This window comes from Giraffa tippelskirchi, chromosome 7 (genome assembly GCF_054371585.1).
Source record: "Giraffa tippelskirchi isolate mGirTip1 chromosome 7, T2T-mGirTip1v1.2.pri, whole genome shotgun sequence".
In the NCBI taxonomy this organism is placed as follows: domain Eukaryota; kingdom Metazoa; phylum Chordata; class Mammalia; order Artiodactyla; family Giraffidae; genus Giraffa; species Giraffa tippelskirchi.
In genome coordinates this window covers 99,767,561-99,785,956 of record NC_137281.1, presented here as the reverse complement: position 1 = coordinate 99,785,956, position 18,396 = coordinate 99,767,561, and the positions used below count along the sequence as shown (strand labels likewise).

The following is an 18,396-nucleotide window of genomic DNA, read 5'->3' as shown; positions in this document are numbered from 1 at the left end:
CTGGGGAGGCTACCGTCCTGAGTATGCAGGTTTCTATGCGCTGCTTCTGAGCTTGGGTGCTGGAGTGTAGTAGCATACGGTTATCCCGGCTGGTGAGTGCGGGAGGGCGTCTGAGTAACTCTTTGCCTCTGTCACTGGTATTGTTTGTGTGGAGTCTGCGTAAAGCTTACTTGCTGGAGTACTTTCCTGTTCAAGCGTCCCGAACCCCCAAACAGCCATTCCCTCCCAAGAGTGGGCGGAGCCGGGATGCGGAGCGGAAGCTCAAAACCGGCGGCGGCGGAAGCCCGGCCCCAGCGAGGCAAGATGGCGGCGCCCAGGTGGTTCTATACCGAGTAGGTGGTTTGGCTGCCGGGACGGACTGCAGGAGATCCTGGCAGAGGGCTCTGATGCAGGGTGTTTAGTTCTTTGTCGGAGCCTGCTCCAGTGTCTGGTGTGGCCAGGGGCGGCCGCGGCCTCTTCGATGCGGAGACCCTAAGCACGGCCCTCCATCTGCAGGCAGCATAGTCTGAGACTCCGTGGTTTCTCTTTGCTGACACGAGTGATCCTGGAGCACTTGCGACCGTAGAGCCCAGTTGTGGGGCCTGACAGAGTACAAGTCATGGACTGCTTTGGTGAAATTTATTACTAAATATTTTATTGTTTTCAATGCTATTGTAAATACAATTGTTTTCTTAATTTTGTTTTCTGATTGTTCTTTGATAGTGTGTAGAAATACAAATGATTTTTATATATCAATCTTTTATAGCCCAAGGTTTTTAATAATTTGAATACTTTTAAACCAGGCGTGTTCCCACCAGTCTGATACTGAATCATTACTCCCTGGTATGACACATTTATCTGCCTGGCTTTTGAAGGCATTTTCCTTAGGTCCTCTGTGGTTGTTCCTGAGTTTTTATAATCCACAGATTGTAAACAACCTAAGTTGGCAGTAAATACTGTTGCTGGGCTGTTGACATCAGGGAAGGCTAAATAAAGAGAATGGCAATCAGGTATGAATGAGGAGAAATGAGTCCACATGAACCTAGGGAAAAGGAGCCTTCTCTGATGCACAAAAAAGAACTGAGGTTCAGTTGCAGAGGGCCCATTATCTTTATGGCTTCTAGGGTGAATCCCCTACACTGAAGCAGTGCTGGAAAGAGTTGAACTAGGGAGGCAGCTGGACCGTCAAGATGCTGTCAAGACCAAAGCCAGGGGAGTCGGAGGTGGACCTGCTGCGCTTCCAGCGTCAGTTTCTTGCAGCTGGTGCAACCCCAGCAGTACAGCTGGTGAAGAAAGGAAGTAGGAGAGCTGGGGATGCCAACCTGGAGCAGCCTCCAATGCAGGATCATCGGGATGTGGTGATGCTGGACAGTGAGTGGCTGTGGGTATGCGGTTGAAAAGGAGAGGGGTACAACCTCAGGGTCTTCTCCCTCTTCCTGATGTAGCTGGATTGCCTGTAATTGTTTCAGAACTGCAGAACTCTGTTGCTGCAGCCCCATTTTACATATGAAGAAACTGAGTCCAAAAAGATTAAATACCTTACCCAAAGTGACAGCTTGAGCCAGGGCCCCACAGCAGCTGCCTTTCTTTCTTTGGCTTCCCTCTAGCCCTCAGTCTCTTCCTGGGAAGATAAGAGTAATCTCACATCTGAGTTTTTTCCTTTCTTAGGTCTCCCAGATTTGCCCCCAGCTTTGGTTCCTGCCCCTCCAAAGAGAGCCAGGCCCAGCCCTGGCCATCTCCTGCCTGAACATGAGGACCCTGAAGAGAGGCTGAACAGGCACGATCAGCACATCACTGCTGTCTTGACTAAGATAATTGTGCGTCTCACCCTGGTTAAATGGAGCAAGGCATCCTAGGGCAGCAGGGATGTTGGGTGTGGATGGTGAGCCTTACTGAGTAGAGTGATTCAGAAAGATGGGACTCCATCCCCCTGCAGTCAGGTTAGGGGCTGGTTTAGAATCATTGTGCCTTAAGAAGAAAGGTGGGTTCATGACTCCTTAGGGTGAGGTTCTAGTCATACAGCACTAAGGTTAATGGGATAGCGTTGAGCTTGGGGATTTGTCTATATCTTTACTGCTTTGTACTTTTTTGCTGCAGGAACGAGATACAAGTTCAATGCCTGTGAATCTGCCTGTGTCCAGTGGCGTTGCTTTCCCTCCTGTATTCCATCGCTCACAGGGGAAACAGGTAGGCAGAGGTCACCTTAGGTGGTGTTTAGGGGACAGTAGTGAGCATCATAGTGAATCTTCCCCAGGTAGATAATCTTAATAATGATAAACAATTCCATTGTTAAAACAGCACAGCACTAAGCACTTTATATGCATTACTTCATTTAGTCTTCATAACAGTCATATAATATAGGCATTATTATCTTCATTTTTCAAATAAGAAAACTGATAGCTTGTCCTACACCACACATCTAATAGAAGAGCCAGAAGTCCACCCCAAGTCTGTCATACTTCAAAACTTGTGCTTCTATGGAGCCTTGCTTTTCCTGAGGACTAGGGTTGTGACCCTTGGAGATTAAGTCTCTTATATCTCCTTGTTCCAGCGACATCAATAGGTTGAGTAGAGAATAGGGTAATGAGCATTTGTCACCCGGTTTTTCTTTTTGCCCTTTAGGGGAAGCCAGTGACAGCTGGTAAGAGAAGCATCTTTGCCCAGGAAATTGCAGCAAGGAGAGCATGTGGAGCCAAGGTCTCACCAGTTGGAGAAGTTGCATCTATCTTGGATCCATCAGAGAGTGAGTGGGGATTGAAGAGGCTTGGGCTCAGCTTTTTTGTAATACACAATCATAGAGTCATCTCTGGATATTCATCTTTTCTGCTTCAAACCTGAAGTGCATTTGAGCCATCTAAAGAGGAGCTGTCCCATACCCTACTGAGAGTATTGAGTGTGGGCAGCTTGGGTCCATATCTGGGTCTTAGGTGCAGGCAGAGGACAGGTCATTACTTGACTATAGGAGAAAAAAAGGGCATAGAAATGTCTGGTGTGTGTGTGAGTGCGTGTTGAGTTGCTTTAGTTGTGTCTGACTCTTTGCGACCCTGTGGACTGTAGCCTGCCAGGCTTCTCTATTCATGGGATTCTCCAGGCAAGAATATTGGAGTGGATCTTCCCAACCCAGGGATTGAACCCGAGGCCTCCTGCATCTTCTGTATCGCAGGCAGATTCTTTACTCCTGAGCCATTGGGGAAGCCTGAAGCGTCTGATAGAGGCTGTAAAATAAAGATGTAGGCCAAAATTCTTTAGGGATGCAAATTACTAGGAGAAGAACTGGGGGCAGACCTCTAGAGGCAAACGTCCACCTAGACATCCAAGAGAAGAGTCAGTGGGATGTTTCTGAGGGAAACCTTCTCATGTAAATCCAAGGGGGGAAATGAATACAGAGGTCATCACCCCAAGCCGGGCCCAGGGTGCCTGGAGTCATGTGTCATATCCGGGGGGGGGTCTCCGCTCTGTGGCTGGGAAGACTCTGGGACCTCTCTCTCTCTCCAGAGCTAATGGGATTAGAGAATAGGCCCAGTATTCTTCTTGCAGGTGCTGTGACCTGTGAGGCACTCATACCTAGGGAGTGGGGCAGCCAGCCTCCATGGAACAGCTACAGCTTCCAGGGACCCCATCTGGTGACAGGGAAGGGGCTCAAGAGCCAGGAGGCGGAGCAGGAAGCCCAGACCATCCATGAGGAAAACGTAGCAAGACTGCAAGCCCTGGCTCCGGAGGAGATCCTGCAGGAACAGCAGCAGTTGCTGGCTCAGCTTGGTACGGGTACAGGCCTTTCCTGCCTAGACCGGACTAGGAAGGGATTGCCATTTATTGAGGAAGGCTTACTGTGAGTGCTTTTCATTCTGTCCTCAAACTGTACCTGTGAGGCAGGTGGTGCTAACCTGATTTATTTAATGAAAAGCAAATAAAACTGAGGCTCAAAACTTTAAGAAATTTTCCCCCAGGTCACGCAGCCTGGTACCACATCCTTTTAAGGAACACGAATGTGATGTAAATCCAGGTCTACCTGGTCTCGTGGGTTGTGCTTTTAACCAGTAGATCATGTATACAGTACAGATGTATTATAGTATACACTGTATTCTGGCTGTACTCTAGTACAGCTGCAGGGCACTCTGTTTTATGTGAATTATATACTGTGCCGTATTACACCTCCCTCCTAGTTTTTAGTCACCAAAACAGTAGTGTCAAGTCAATCTTATTTCAAACTATGTATCTAGCACTTACATAGAGCATAGCATATATTAGGTTGTTAGTGACTATTTGTGCATTAGTAAATAAATAAAATAACTGAAAGTGAGAAACTATTCCCCTAAACGCTTTCTTTTTGGCCCTAGTCAACATCGATTCATTTATTCCATAGCCCCTTGTTTTGGGCCTTGACCTGAAGCCAAGCACAGGGATGGGCAGAGAGGCCTGGACCAGAGGACTGTGAAAAATGGAGGGATAGGTGGGTAGGCAGGTTCCAGTGACAGATATGGGTCACTGAGGCTGCAAGAGAGCCCAGGGGGTGCATACCCTGGCTGGGAAGTGCCTTGCTTGGCCTTGGCACCCACAGACAGGCCACATTCAGCAGGTTTTGGGTCTACTGGATGCTGGGAAGGGTATGCCTCCAACCACTCTCCTCTCCATGCTCTGTTCTAGATCCCAGCTTGGTTGCCTTCTTGAAATCTCATAGCCGTACCCGTGAGCAAGCAGAAGAGAAGGCCACAAGGGAGCAGAGACCAGGAAGACCCTCTGCTGAGGTCACTGGAAAGGAGGCCATTGCCCCAACTTCTGCCAGTGTGCCCAGGCAGGAAGATGAGCTGGAGCCAGAAACCCCAGGTGTGGAGGAGGAGGGGACTTTGGAGGAATGAAAGCAGAGGAAAGTATTCCTTCTCCCGGGTCTGGCAGATGGGAAGAGAGAACCTTCTCTGTCCTTGAACATGTAATGCTAATCCTCATGCTTGGCTTGAAATCAGTCTTCATTTGCTCATGCATATATTCTTCCCGCACACGCTTCCTGTGTTCCTGTCCTGTTAACTGCTCCTTCTCCCCCTTCCCCGGTAGGAGACAGCACAGTATGATGGCTGAATGGCCCCCTCCCCCGCAGACCATCTGCCCCTTGCCTTTGCAATAGCTGCCCCAGCTCTGGCTCCACCCATCCCACAGTTCTTTCTGCCTCTGCTCTCTCTGCTGATGGCAGGGCGGTGGGAGAGGAAGGGCCTGATGCAGGTCTTGTGAACAGGCCAGACCTGAAGCAGAAAGGCCAGTGGGAGCCCTCATCTTCCAGGAACTGGATTATTTTATTAGTGATTAACAAAAGAAGAATTGAATTTGGAGAGCCCTAGGAACCTCCTGCTTGGAGATGTGCTCCAGAACAGCTGAGCAGGTTGGATGAGGCTTGGGTGGGGTGAGGATGGAGGAAGAGGAGGTGGCAGGTGTATGTCTCGGTATCTTGCTTTGCTGAAACGTAGCTGCCGCCTCCTCATTGTCTCCACTCCCCTGCTCCTTTGGAAAGTCAGTGCTAGAGTGGAGAACTGGGTTTTCCTGATGTCTGTGGTCCTCCCTTCCTCGTTTGCTCCTCTCTCCTCTCTTCTTTATCTCCTCCTCTTCCTCTTTCCCCTCCCAGCAAATCTTTGGGGTCAGCAAGGGGCTAAAACCCAGGACAGGATGTCTGCCATAGTAGTCATTCCAGGCCATGCGCCGTGCTGTGAGCCACAGCTGAGGGCAGAGGCTGCCAGACGCTTGGGCAGAGGTGGATGTGGCAGCTGCTGGACACCTGGGACCCCAGTGGATCGGCAAGCTGAGCCCCTTAGGGAAACTGTTGTGCTCCCATCTCCCTAGCTCTGGCCTTGCCTGTGACCCCCCAGAAAGAATGGCTGCACATGGACACTGTGGAGCTGGAGAAGCTCCACTGGACCCAGGACCTGCCTCCACTCCGGCGGCAGCGGACACAGGAGGTGGGGAGGGCCCGCTGGCCGCCGGGTGCAGCGGGGCGGGAGGTGGGGAGGGCCCGCCGGCCAATGAGGGCGCAGCGGGGCGGGAGGTGGGGAGGGCCCGCCGGCCGACGGGTGCAGCGGGGCGGGAGGTGGGGAGGGCTCACTGGCCAACGGGTGTAGTGGGGTGGAAGGTGAGAAGGGCCCACTGGCTGACAAGGGTGCAGTGGGGTGGGAGTGAGTGGAGCTATTGCTCTTGCACCCAGAACTCAGGCCCTCCTCATCCCTCTAGCTGGAGAAACTTCTCTGTGCTCACCCCTCTCTTCCTGCCTGGCCCCTCAGGCCAGAGGAGCCCCACTTTGGGTCAGAGGTCCAGGCAGGACCTAAGTCCTGAGAGGCCTGGGGTTACAGTGAGGAAGGACGTGAGGAATTCACACTGCCCCAGTGCATAGTCCGCTTTCTCTACCCATTAGAGGATGCAGGCCCGATTCAGTCTTCAGGGAGAGCTGCTGGCCCCCGACATGGACCTTCCCACCCATCTGGGCCTGCACCACCATGGAGAGGAGGCGGAGGTGAGGCGTGGGCTCCTAGGAGTACTGGACAGTTCTCAGCAAGTGCTTTTAACAACCATGTGGAGAAGGGCGGCTGCTCAGCTGCCTCGACCCTCCTGTGCACCGATTCCAATTCTTGACCCTGCTGGTTCTAAGGCTTGAAATCCTTCTCCACGTTCTCTCACACTCCAGCCAGTCGCCAGAACTTGCCAACTTGTTTGTCAGCTCTCCACGTTGCTTCCACCCTTGTTCCTTCTTGTCCGCTCAGTCACCATGTCTTCTACTCACTCTGTCCTGCGGTTCGCTCCCCCATGGGATTGCTGTACTGATTTCCTCTGACCTCGTTCAGACTATCGCTTGCCTCAGAGTTTCCTTGCCCAGGGAATGCTCCCAGAATAAGGCCCTGGCTCCTCAACCCAGCAGAACAGCCCTTCTGCTGTCTGACCCTGCTGACCCCACAGCTCTGCCTCCTTCCCTCCCGCTGCACATTTGGCCACCTTCCCCCTACACACCCCCTCTGCCCTCCAACACACAGTTCCTGAAGCCCGCTCCAGGGAAGCCTTTACCCTTCACTCCATGCCCGGCCATCAGGGCTCTATCCGCTCACTGAGACCACATCACTTTTCCGGGACCCCTTCTCTCTCTCTCCTGTTCTTTAGTAACAAATTAAACACCGATGACTACATTTCCCCCAAGTCTGCCTTAGGCTGTGGTTACTTGTATGCAAGTCTTATTTTCTTTACCAGTTTAAGGACTCATGGAAAGCAGAGGCGAGAAACATCACTTACTTTTCTTTGTCTTCGCCTTGACAGCCAACTCCATGTATGGCAGATAGGGATTGCCGCATATTTGTTAATGGGTGCTGCCCTCTGTCATGGCTCCTTCTGACTTCTTGTCCCTGTTCCAGAGAGCAGGGTACTCCCTTCAGGAGCTCTTCCACCTGACGCGTAGCCAGGTGTCCCAGCAGAGAGCCCTAGCGCTGCACGTGTTGGCCCAGGTCATCGGCAGGGTGAGTGGACCGCTGGCCTGGTCCTGTCCCCCCCACACCCCTTAGACTCTCCCACCCCTTGCCCATTTCATTCTGACTCACTGGTCCATACCTCAGCTGTCTGTGGGTCACACTGGGAACAGGTCAAACCCAGGGTCCTAGACAGGCAAGTGAAGACTCTAGGACGAAGACTTGGTACCTTCAGCAGATTCAGCAAGGTTTTCTCCTCCTGCCCTCAAGGCCCAGGCTGGAGAGTTTGGGGACCGGCTGGTGGGCAGCGTCTTGCACCTCCTTCTGGATGCCGGTTTCCTCTTCCTGCTGCGCTTCTCCCTGGATGACAGAGTGGATGGGGTCATCGCAGCTGCTGTCCGGGCTCTTCGGGCCCTGCTGGTGTCCCCTGGAGATGAGGTACAACATGCAGAGGAATGAAGCTTCGCGGCCTCATGGTCCCTACTCCCCCTGCTGGGCCTGCCCTCACTGACGACCCATTTCCTGACCCGATCCCTTCTTCTTTCCACCCCTACTTTCCTCTCTCAGGAGCTCCTCGACAGCGCCTTCTCTTGGTACCACGGAGCACTGATGTTTGCTCTGATGCCCAGCAAAGAGGGCAAGGAGGACGAGGACGAGGATGAAGAACCCCCAGCAGAAAAGGCAAAAACCAAGAGTCCTGAAGAAAGAAACCGGCCTCCATCTGACCTGGCCCGACATGACGTCATCAAGGTACAAGTGCGGGCAGCTGCACCAGTCCCGTGACCTCTAGGGCAAGCACGTGTTGGGCAGGAGGGTTCCTCAAGGCCTGGGGCCCAGCTACATTTGGCGTGGGGCTTGTGTCTGAACCTCAGGGGCTTCTGGCTACCAACCTGCTGCCTCGGCTGCGCTACGTACTGGAGGTAACCTGCCCAGGACCTTCTGTGGTTCTTGACATCCTGACCGTGCTCATCCGCCTGGCCCGGCATTCCCTGGAGTCAGCCACAAGGGTGAGAGACAGGAGGCAGGGACTGGGCAAAGAGCCTTGCTGGGCCTGGCCTTGCCCCTCAGCCGCCCGCATCCCTTTTCCTCCTGGCCCTCACAGGTGCTAGAGTGCCCTCGGCTGGTAGAGACTGTGGTTCGAGAATTCCTGCCCACCAGCTGGTCCCCCATGGGGTCGGGGCCTACCTCCAGTCTACACAGAGTGCCCTGTGCTCCTGCCATGAAACTGCTTCGTGTCCTGGCCTCAGCCAGTAGGAATATTGCTGCCCGGCTGGTGAGCAGGACACAGGGCAGGGGATGGGGGCTTGAGACAGAGCTGGACTGGGGGCTAAGCATGGCTCTTGTACTTTTAGGCAGCCCAGTCATGCCATCTTTCTCTTCCTAACTGTTCCAATTGCTTAAAAGTGCAACAGAAACCCCCAGGAAGGAGCCTAGTGTATCCTGTAGGCTTGCTCTGCGCTCATTAAGTGACAAGAAGGCTCCCTGTTCCCTGCACCCAGGCCAGGAGGGCCACATACAAATAGGCACCAAGCAGCCTTGGCAAAGGTGCCCAGCAAGTGCCTGCTAACAAGAAGGCAGGCAGGAGGGTGGAAGGGAGGGATGGATGAGGTAGTTTCACCCGAGCCCTGAACTATGACCCTGTGGCACCAGAGGGTCCTAGAACAGGGCTCTCAGTGATCCTGATCCCCGGACTCTCTGCCCACCCCCAGCTGAGCGGCTTTGATCTCCGGAGCCGCCTGAGCCGCTTTATAGCGGAAGACCCACAGGATCTGGCCTTGCCCCTGGAGGAAGCCGAGACACTGAGCACTGAGGCCTTCCGCCTGTGGACAGTGGCGGCCTCCTACGGCCTAGGCAGCAACCTTTACAGGTGAGAAAAGATGATGGTAGGCCCCTCAAGACCCCTCCAGCCCTGCACTCTGGACTGAACTGACGATTCAGCCTTGCTCGAGGTCCAGGCTTGAAGGGAGGCTGAGCATGAGGAAGAGGTGATTCTGGGAGGAATGAAGACAGCTGGGGCGTCAGGGCTAGCCAGGAGGGAGTGGAGCAAGGCTGGGTTAAGCACATTCTGTGCATCACAGCATTGGTATCTGGGTGAAATCAGATTGAAATTCCCTGTGGTGTGTAGTGTGGAAGCCTTGAGGGGCTGTCTCCCTCCCTCCAGCCCCCAGCCTCCCTCGAAGCCTCACCAGAGTACCCGGCCCAGGCCTCCCTCCTGCTCCTCCTCAGCCAGCCTGCGGAGGCCCCAGAGCGGGCCTTGCTCTGTGTCTTCTGTCTCTGTCTCCTCCTCACACTGAAGAGCGGTCTTTGTCTCCCCTCACCACCACCACCAGGGAGCTATACCCTGTGCTGATGCGAGCCCTGCAGGCTGTGCCGAAGGAGCTCAGTAGCCCACCGCCTCGGCCTCCTACCCTGCAGAGGATCGCCTCGCTGCTCACCCTCCTCACCCAGCTGACCTTGGCAGCGGGCAACATTGCCCTTGAACCCAGCAGGTAGACCCTAGCCCTGAGCTGCCGGTGGAGAGTTGTCCTGCCGGGAGCTCTGGGATCAGTGGGAAGGCACCTCCACAGAAAGAAGGTGGCCAGAGCCTAGAGGGCAGTCCAGGCAGCCAGATCCTCACCGCGGCCCCTTTTGGCTCTCCTGTAGTGACTCTGCTGAGGTCAGTCTATTGGCCACCCCTTCCTCAATCACTTGGACACAGGTGTCTGGGCTCCAACCTCTAGTGGAGCCATGTCTCAGACAGACCTTGAAGTTGCTGCCCAGACCTGAGATGTGGAGTGCCCTGGGCCCGGTGCCCACTGCCTGCCTGCTCTTCCTGGATGCCTACTACCAGGCCTGGAGCCAGCAGGTGAGTGTTGCCTACTCGCCTTCCCCCCTGCGCTAGGTGCCCTGTCTGTGTCTTAGCGTTCTGCCCTCTTTCTCCCTGTCTCCACCTGTCCATACCTCCCTCTTGCCACCTTTTCCTGCCCTCCACCTTTTCCCTCCTACCATTCTTCCTCTTTCCACCTTCACGTCCAGTAGAGCTTTCAAGGAGCCATGCTGGTGGAGGCCAGAGAACCCCAAATAGCAGCTCAGCCTCCCTGGAGCTGTTATACTCTCTCATGACCCCTGCCAGCACAACCTCAGACTCTTCTCTTCCTCCAGAAGGGTCAGAAAGCAGAAGCCTCTAAACACTGGCTCTGGGGATCTTGGAATCATAGGCTCGGCCTGAGTGCACAGGATCTAGGAGGATGGGGGCTCCTGGGCCATCAGCTCAGTGAGTGTCATGGTCTTCCAGCCAGGCCTGTGCCCAGAGGATTGGCTGCAGGACATGGAGCGCCTGTCAGAGGGGCTGCTGCTGCCCCTGCTGAAACATCCTTCTCTGGGCAGCCTGTGGGATTCCCTGGGGTATGTACTATGTGTGTGGTGGAGGTTGGTGAAGGGAGGCAGTTTCACTCCTTGTGGGGTTCCTGAGTCTAGCTCCCTGGTCCATTCAGCTTGAGGGAGACCTGAATCCCTAATAGGCAGAAGCTGGGGGCTCCAGGGACTGTGGGCCCTGTCTGCATGGCCACCATGCCACTGGCCTTGGTTGCAGACAACCCAGCACACCTCAGACCAGAGCCCCCTCGGCTTCTCCACTCTGCCTCCAGGTGCTGCTCCCCTCTGTGCAACCCACAGTCCTGTGCTGTGGCCCCCGAAACTATCTCCAGCCTCGCATCACTGGGCTGTGCAGGGGGCTGCCCCCCTCTCAGTCTGGCTGGCTCAGCCTCCCCCTTCCCGTTCCTCACGGCCCTCCTGTCTCTTCTTAACACCCTGGGCCGGATCCACAAAGGACTGTGTGGCCAGGTGAGTGCTGGGGGCCAAGATGGCAGGATTCCAGGGGAGGGCACCCCTTGGGGAAAGGAGGCCTCTTTTGTCAAACCCTCATTTCTGAGTTTGGCAGAGGGGGCCGGCTGGGGAGCCCCAGAAGGCATCGAAGTCACCTTCTGAATCTGAACACACTTACTCTTCCTCAGCTGGCCACCGTACTGGCTGCTCCGGGACTCCAGAACTATTTCCTGCGATGTGTGGCTCCCGTGGCTGCTCCGCACCTCACCCCCTTCTCTGCGTGGGCCCTGCGCCATGAGTACCACCTGCAGTACCTGGCACTCACCCTGGCCCAGAGAGCGGTGGGTGCCCCTAATCCCCCACCCCCATTAACCCCATCCTGCCTCTCTGAACACATGCTGCTTCTAACAGGCTGTGCAGCTCCTACTTTCCTGAAGACATGCCCAGAACCTGTGCCCGTTGGCACGTACTCTCTTCCTCACTTCTGTTCCCTATGTCTCCCCTCGCCCTCTCTGCCTCCTCCTCCCCCTTCCCCCTTTTCTGTCCACAGGCAACACTCCAGCCACCAGTGTCAGGCACTGACGCGGCCCTCTGTCATGGCATGGCTTTGGCCCTGCTGGGCCGGCTGCTGCCTGGGAGTGAGCACCTCGCCCATGAGCTGATGCTGAGCTGTGTGTTCCGGCTGGAGTTCCTCCCGTAAGTCCAGGCTTGGTAGCATCAACTTAGCCCTTTGAAAAAGCTGCTGTGGTGGTTGCCAGAGCAGCTCTGAATTGGGAACCAGAAGACCCGGGCTTAATTTTCTTCCTTCCATGGATTACGCTTAGCCTGTCTTGAGTTTCTGTTTCCTCATTAGTCAAGTGAGGATGAGGATGACACACTAGGGTATTTTTATGAGACTTCTGTGACTGTATGGCTAGTAAATGGTTATAGACTAGCTGTACACTTGTAATAGCTAACAGTTACTCAGTGCTTACTCTTTGTCTCATCCCCCCTTAACTATATGTCTAATTATTTAGCCCGTACCATGAGGTGGGTATTATTATCATTATTATCATCCGCATTTTACTATGAGGGAACCGAGGCACAGAGTTCTGTAAACGAGCACCTAGGTAACTGGCTCTAGTGTCCATCCTCTTAACTGCCACGTGGATGGTTATTAGGGGGACAGGAAGGAGCAGCATTGGACCTGGGAGCCTCTTCTGAGAGGCCCTGGAGAGCTGGTGGCCTTGTGGGTTCTTGCCCTCATTTTTGTTTTTGGGTTCTGTTACAGAGAAAGAGCATCAGGGGGTCCGGAGGCAGCTGACTTCTCTGACCGGCTTTCCTTAGGAAGCGGCGGAGACCTTGGATGTGGGCGAGGGGCTCTCCTCGTTCAGGCCTGCCAGGACCTCCCCAGCATCCGCAGCTGCTACCTGACCCACTGCTCACTGGCCCGGGCCAGCCTGCTCGCCTCCCAAGCCTTGTACCGAGGGGAGCTCCGGCAAGTCCCAGCCTTGCTGCTCCCTGTGCCTGAGGAGCCACTGCTGCCCACTGACTGGCCTTTCCTGCCATTGATTCAACTCTACCACCGGGCCTCAGACACCCCCTCAGGGCTCCCTCCTGCTGACACTGTAGGCACAGCCCTGCGGGCCCTGCAGTGGGTGCTCATCCTGGAGAGCTGGCGCCCCCGGGCGCTCTGGGCTGTGTCTCCTGCTGCCCGCCTGGCGCGGCTCATGTGTGTGTTCCTGGTGGACAGTGAGTTGTTCCGGGAGACCCCAATACAACGCCTGGTGGCAGCCCTCCTGGCCCGGCTCTGCCAGCCTGAAGTCCTGCCAAATCTCAACCTGGATTGCCCGCTTCCTGGCCTGACATCTTTCCCGGACCTCTATGCCAACTTCCTGGAGCATTTTGAGGCTGTCTCTTTTGGGGACCACCTCTTTGGGGCTCTGATTCTTCTTCCCCTACAGCGTCGATTCAGCGTCACCTTGCGCCTCACCCTCTTTGGGGAGCACGTGGGTGCCTTGCGAGCTCTGGGCCTGCCACTGACCCAGGTATTTTCTCAGCCCAGCAGGGCCCACCATGGGCATCCTGTCCTGAGCAGCGGGGCGCTTTGGTGGCCTGAGGTTCTTTATCTTACCTCTTGGGGACTTTGAGGAGATGAAAAAATACATGAAAAGGGTTTATCATGGTATCTGGCATACCATAGGTGTTCATTATTATTAATGGCACAGTTCCTTGCTCGTGAGGTGCTACAGTGTTGACAAGAGATGTACTGAAACCAATATAGTTCTCAATTATTCAGATTCTAGGTGTTAAGTCAGGATTCAGAGAAGGCAAAGATCAAAGTGGATTTTCGATGAGGAGAAGGTTTTGTGGAAGAAGTGGGAATTGATCTGGACACAAAAAGTTGGGTAGAATTTGGATTGTTGAGGAAGGACAGAATGTATCTAGTGGAACAGCATAAGCAAAAGCTCAGAGGCAGGAAGAAATATGATAGGATGGGAGGAGGAAGGAGTCTAGAACAGATACCATTCTGGGAACTTGTTGGTTATCAGGCTAAGAAGTTAAACTTGTAAGCTGTAAAGAGTTCCAGGCTTTTTTAGATTTGTTTTTTTTTTTATTTCCATTACAACTTATTTTGGTAAGCTTGAAATATAAACATTTTAGTATATGTATGTAAAGTATAAATGTATAGATAAAAAACTAAAAAGAAAAATAAAATATTTTTAAGAATTAGAACATAACAGAGAATTCCCTGGTGGTCCAGTGATTAGGACTCTGCGCTCTCACTGTAAAAGGCCTGGGTTTGCTGTCTAGTCAGGGAACTAAAATCCCACAAGCTGTGCAGGCTGCAGCCAAAAAAGGAAAAAAAAAAAAAAATAGATTAGTAATAAAAATAATGTTACCGTTATCCATAATCCTACTGCCCAGTGGTGATTATTTTGATTTTGATTTATCTTTTTCTAGTCTTTTAATTTTTTTCCACATGGCACAGCATGCAGGATCTTACTTCCCCAACCAGAGATCAAACCTGTGCCCCTTGTAGTGGAAGCACCGAGTCCTAACCAGGGAATTCCCTCTACCCATTTTCATGGATATGTGCATATATATATATATATATATATATCCTAACCAGGGAATTCCCTCTACCCTTTTTCATGGATATGTGGAGCCTAGTAGGCTGCAGTTCATGGGGTTGCAAAGAGTTGGACAGGACTGAGCGACTTCACTTTCACGCATTGGAGAAGGAAATGGCAACCCACTCCAGTGTTCTTGCCTGGAGAACCCCAGGGATGGTGGAGCCTGGTGGGCTGCCGTCTATGGGGTCGCACAGAGTCGGACACCACTGAAGCGACTTAGCAGCAGCAACCAGGGAATTCCCTCTACCCTTTTTCATGGATATATATATGTTGGCAGCACTGTTGCTTTGTGAGAGCTTTCTCTAGTTGTAGGTGAGTGGGGGCTACGCTTCGGGCTTCTCGTTGTGGTGGCTTCTCATTGCAGAGCACAGGTTCTAGGCATGTGGGCTTCAGTAATTGTGGCTCAAGGGCTCTGAAGCACTGGCTGAGTAGTTGTGGCACAGGGACTCAGTTGTTCCACGGCAATGTGGAATCTTCCTGGAACAGGGATCGAACCTGTGTCTGCTGCATTGGCAGGCCAATTCTTATCCACTGCACCACCAGGGAAGTTCTTATGTGTATATGTATTTTTATAAAATTGGGATCACCACATAATGTTTTCTTAATTTAATGTTATATAATAAGCATTTCTCACATTATTAAATAGCCTAAGAAATCAACATTTTTATTATATAATAATCCATTGTGCAAGTATGTCACAGTTTATTAGAACCCGTTAGTGGGCATCAAAGTTTGTTTCTGATTTTTTGCTATTTTAAGTAATGCTCTGATAAACACCATTGCACATAAACACATAGTCATTCTGCATGGAATTAAGAAAGAATAATTTTTTAGAGAAATAATTACTATTCCAAAGAACATGAACTTTTGAAAGGTTTGGTAATAGAATTGAGCAGCTGCATGTGATATTTTGAAAGTTTCAACTAGATTAAACAGGCAGTGGTGGCAGTAGAAATTCACAGCTGCTTCTCCGTTTCCCAGTTTCCACTGCTTTCCAGCTCTTTAGTCTTTTTTTTTTTTAATTTATTGGTGTGTAGTTGATTTACAATGTTGTGTTTCAGGTGTACAGCAAAGTGAATCAGTTATATATATATACATGTATCCACTCTTTTGTTTTAGATTATTTTTCTGTTTAGGTTGTTACAGAATTCCCTGTGCTATACAGCAGCATTTTCTTATTAGTTAATTTATTTTATATATAGTTGTGTGTATATATCCCCATCTCCCAATTTATCTCTCCCCCCATCCCCTGGTAACCATAAGGCTTTTTTCTGCATTTGTGAGTTTGCTTCTGTTTTCTAAATAAGTTCATTTCTAGCTCTTTAGTCTTTAACCTTGACCCTTGTGATAGAGAGGGATGGATCTCTGCCCTCAGGATTTGGTTCATGTGACCATCAACCCTCCACCCCATTGTCCACTGATACACATCATGCCCTCACCCTCAACATGTCTCATATCCCCGTCACAGCTGCCCGTGTCCCTGGAGTGCTACACGGCGCCTCCTGAAGACAACTTGGCCCTCCTTCAGCTCTATTTCCGGGCTCTGGTTACTGGTGCACTCCATCCACGCTGGTGCCCTGTGCTCTATGCTGTGGCTGTGGCTCATGTCAACAGCTTCATCTTCTCCCAGGACCCAAATTACTCAGTAAGTTACATCCCCATCTCCAAAGGGAGGAAGGGGCCTGCAGTTGAACTGGGTCAGCTGGGGAGGAGGTGAGGGTCCAGCCAGGCCAGCGATAGGTACCTGCCCTTGGCCTGGTGCCACCTCTTCTTATTCTGCCCTAGGACAAGATCAAGGCTGCCCGCAGAAGCATGCTGCAGAAGACTTGGCTGCTGACAGATGAGGTAGGGGGAGCACATCTTGGAGGTGGGAGAATGGAGGGTGTTGGGGAACAGATCTCAACAGGATCTCACTACCTGCTACATAAAGTTTCTTTCTTCTCTGCAGGGCCTTCGGCAGCACCTTCTCCACTATAAGCTTCCCAATTCTGCCCTTCCTGAGGGTTTTGAGGTGTATCCCCAGTTGCCCCCTCTGCGTCAGCAGTACCTTCAGAAACTCAAGATCTCAGGGGTGCTCCCAAATGGGGTATCAGAGACATAGTATAGCTGCTGCAGATGAAGAGATGGATGTACTCTCCTAGAGTTACCAACAGATACCTGGCTTTGTGTCCTAAGAGTGGGCAGGAAACAAAAGAGCAGAAGGCCTGCCTTCCTGGGAGCAAGCAAGCTCTTTGAGCTTTTTTGGAGCTGGGTGAACCTACCTGTATATCCTGATAATTGGAGCCCATGATCTGGGACTTCTGAGGGTCTATACTGGAGTGAAGGGTGACTTAGCTATGTCCCCTTCTTGGGGACAAGGCAAACCAACTATACCTCTCTTCCTCTGCCCACGCCTTGGCATTAGTGTGTATGAATACTGGAGCTGGGCATTGAAATAAATTTTTTTGAATCTTCTGGGAATGTGATTTGGACTGGTTTCAGATATGCTAGTTCAGGATTGGTATCAAGGGATGGGTTATCCCTGAGGGAAGCAAGACTGCTGTGAGAGAGACAGGGGAGAAATCATGAATGGGAGGCAAAAACTAAGTCCACATCTGGGATGACAAAAATATGGGTCCCTGTTCTGGAGTGAAGCCAGGCTGGGGCAATGCTCTTGGGAATGGGGCACTTCTAGAAGGACTCTCTCAGCAGTCCACTTGAAGTGTATCCTTAATGAGGTCATTATCCTGTCTCTGCATGCATGTGTGTAAGTGGTTTCACCCATGTCCATCTCTTTGCAACCCCATGGACTATAGCCCACCAGACTCCTCTATGGGATTCTCCAGGCAAGAATACTGGAGTGGGTTGTGGGTTGTCATGCCCTCCTCCATAGGGATCTTCCCAACCCAGGGATCAAACCCAAGCCTCCTACAGTGGTAGGTGGTTTCTTTACCACTAGCGCCACCTGGGAGGCCCCCAGCTTGTCTCCTGTGTCCCCTTATTTCCATCAGTTGCTATCCTGAGACAAGAATCCAACAGTCAGACTGGTGTGGTAGCTGTCTGTCTTAGATCTGTTTGGGCTGCTATATTAGAATACCACAGGCTGGGTGGCTTATGAACAACAGACGTTTATTTCTCAGAGTTCTAGAGACTGGGAGGGCTTCCCTGATAGTTCAGTTGGTAAAGAATTCACCTGCAATGCAGGAGACCCCAGTTCAATTCCTGGGTCGGGAAGATCCACTGGAGAAGGGAGAGGCTACCTACTCCAGTATTCTTGGGTTTTCCTTGCAGCTCAGCTGGTAAAGAAAACATCTGCAATGTGGGAGACCTGGGTTCAATCCCTGGGTTGGGAAGATCTGGAGATGGGAACAGCTGCCCACTTACAGTATTCTGGCCTGGAGAATTCCATGGCCTGTGTAGTCCATGCGGTTACACAGAGTTGGACACGACTGAGCAACTTTCACTTTCAGAGACTGGGAAGTCTAATATCAAGGTGCTGGCAGATTTAGTATCTGGTGAAGACCTGCTTCCTGGTTCATAGACAGCTCCCCCATGGCAGAAGGGACAAGGGAGCTCCCTGGGGCCTCTTATTTTTGGCCACACAGCTTGTGGGATCTCAGTTCCCTGACCAGGGATTGAACCCAGGCAATGGCAGTGAAAATGCTGTGTCCTAACCACTAGGCAACCAGGGAACTCCCCTGGGGCATCTTTTTATAAGGGTACTAATCCCATTCCACTCATGAAGGTGAAAAACCTCATGACTTAATCACTTCCCAATGGCCCCACCTTCAGATATGCTCAATATGGAGATTCAGTTACAACATATGAATTTGACTGATGGTGGGTCTGGGGCAGGGTGTGGGTAGGGGGATTCTCTATAGTAAGGTTCTACAACACCCCTTCCACTGTGGACTTTAGTGGTGGTAGGCAAAGACTGGGGAGGATTGGATCGAAAAGTAAACTCTGGTTCATCTCTTCCTTTTGGCACCTCTAGGTTGTTCTTTTGTCTGAATTCCAACACTAAGCTTTCTTAGTGTCATTTGCTGTGTGAAATTATAATCATTGTGTTTACAGGTCAGGGTGAGTGCTAT

The 18,396-nt window shown here is 52.0% G+C and overlaps 1 protein-coding gene across 14 annotated transcripts; it reads left to right on the top strand.

Annotated features, from left to right (window-relative positions):
• The first annotated feature begins 286 nt into the window (after positions 1–286).
• Positions 287–16,780, top strand: RPAP1 (RNA polymerase II associated protein 1). 14 transcript variants are annotated; one of them, XM_081507706.1, is made up of 26 exons: positions 287–332; positions 496–611; positions 1,104–1,350; positions 1,648–1,796; positions 2,077–2,166; positions 2,602–2,722; positions 3,517–3,738; positions 4,624–4,803; positions 5,806–5,921; positions 6,371–6,469; positions 7,356–7,457; positions 7,677–7,844; positions 7,974–8,156; positions 8,279–8,413; positions 8,509–8,679; positions 9,116–9,273; positions 9,737–9,895; positions 10,050–10,251; positions 10,681–10,790; positions 11,033–11,228; positions 11,399–11,551; positions 11,761–11,906; positions 12,481–13,237; positions 15,795–15,971; positions 16,112–16,171; positions 16,275–16,780. In XM_081507706.1, the coding sequence occupies exons 3-26, from the start codon at positions 1,170–1,172 to the stop codon at positions 16,425–16,427; spliced, it is 4,188 nt and encodes a 1,395-aa protein (XP_081363832.1). In that variant the 5' UTR covers positions 287–332; positions 496–611; positions 1,104–1,169; the 3' UTR covers positions 16,428–16,780. The 14 variants fall into 14 exon arrangements, with proteins under 14 accessions (XP_081363832.1, XP_081363828.1, XP_081363833.1 ...); XM_081507702.1 differs by lacking the exon at positions 496–611; XM_081507707.1 differs by lacking the exon at positions 496–611 and having other exon boundaries at positions 6,371–6,476; positions 7,363–7,457.
• The last annotated feature ends 1,616 nt before the right edge of the window (positions 16,781–18,396 follow it).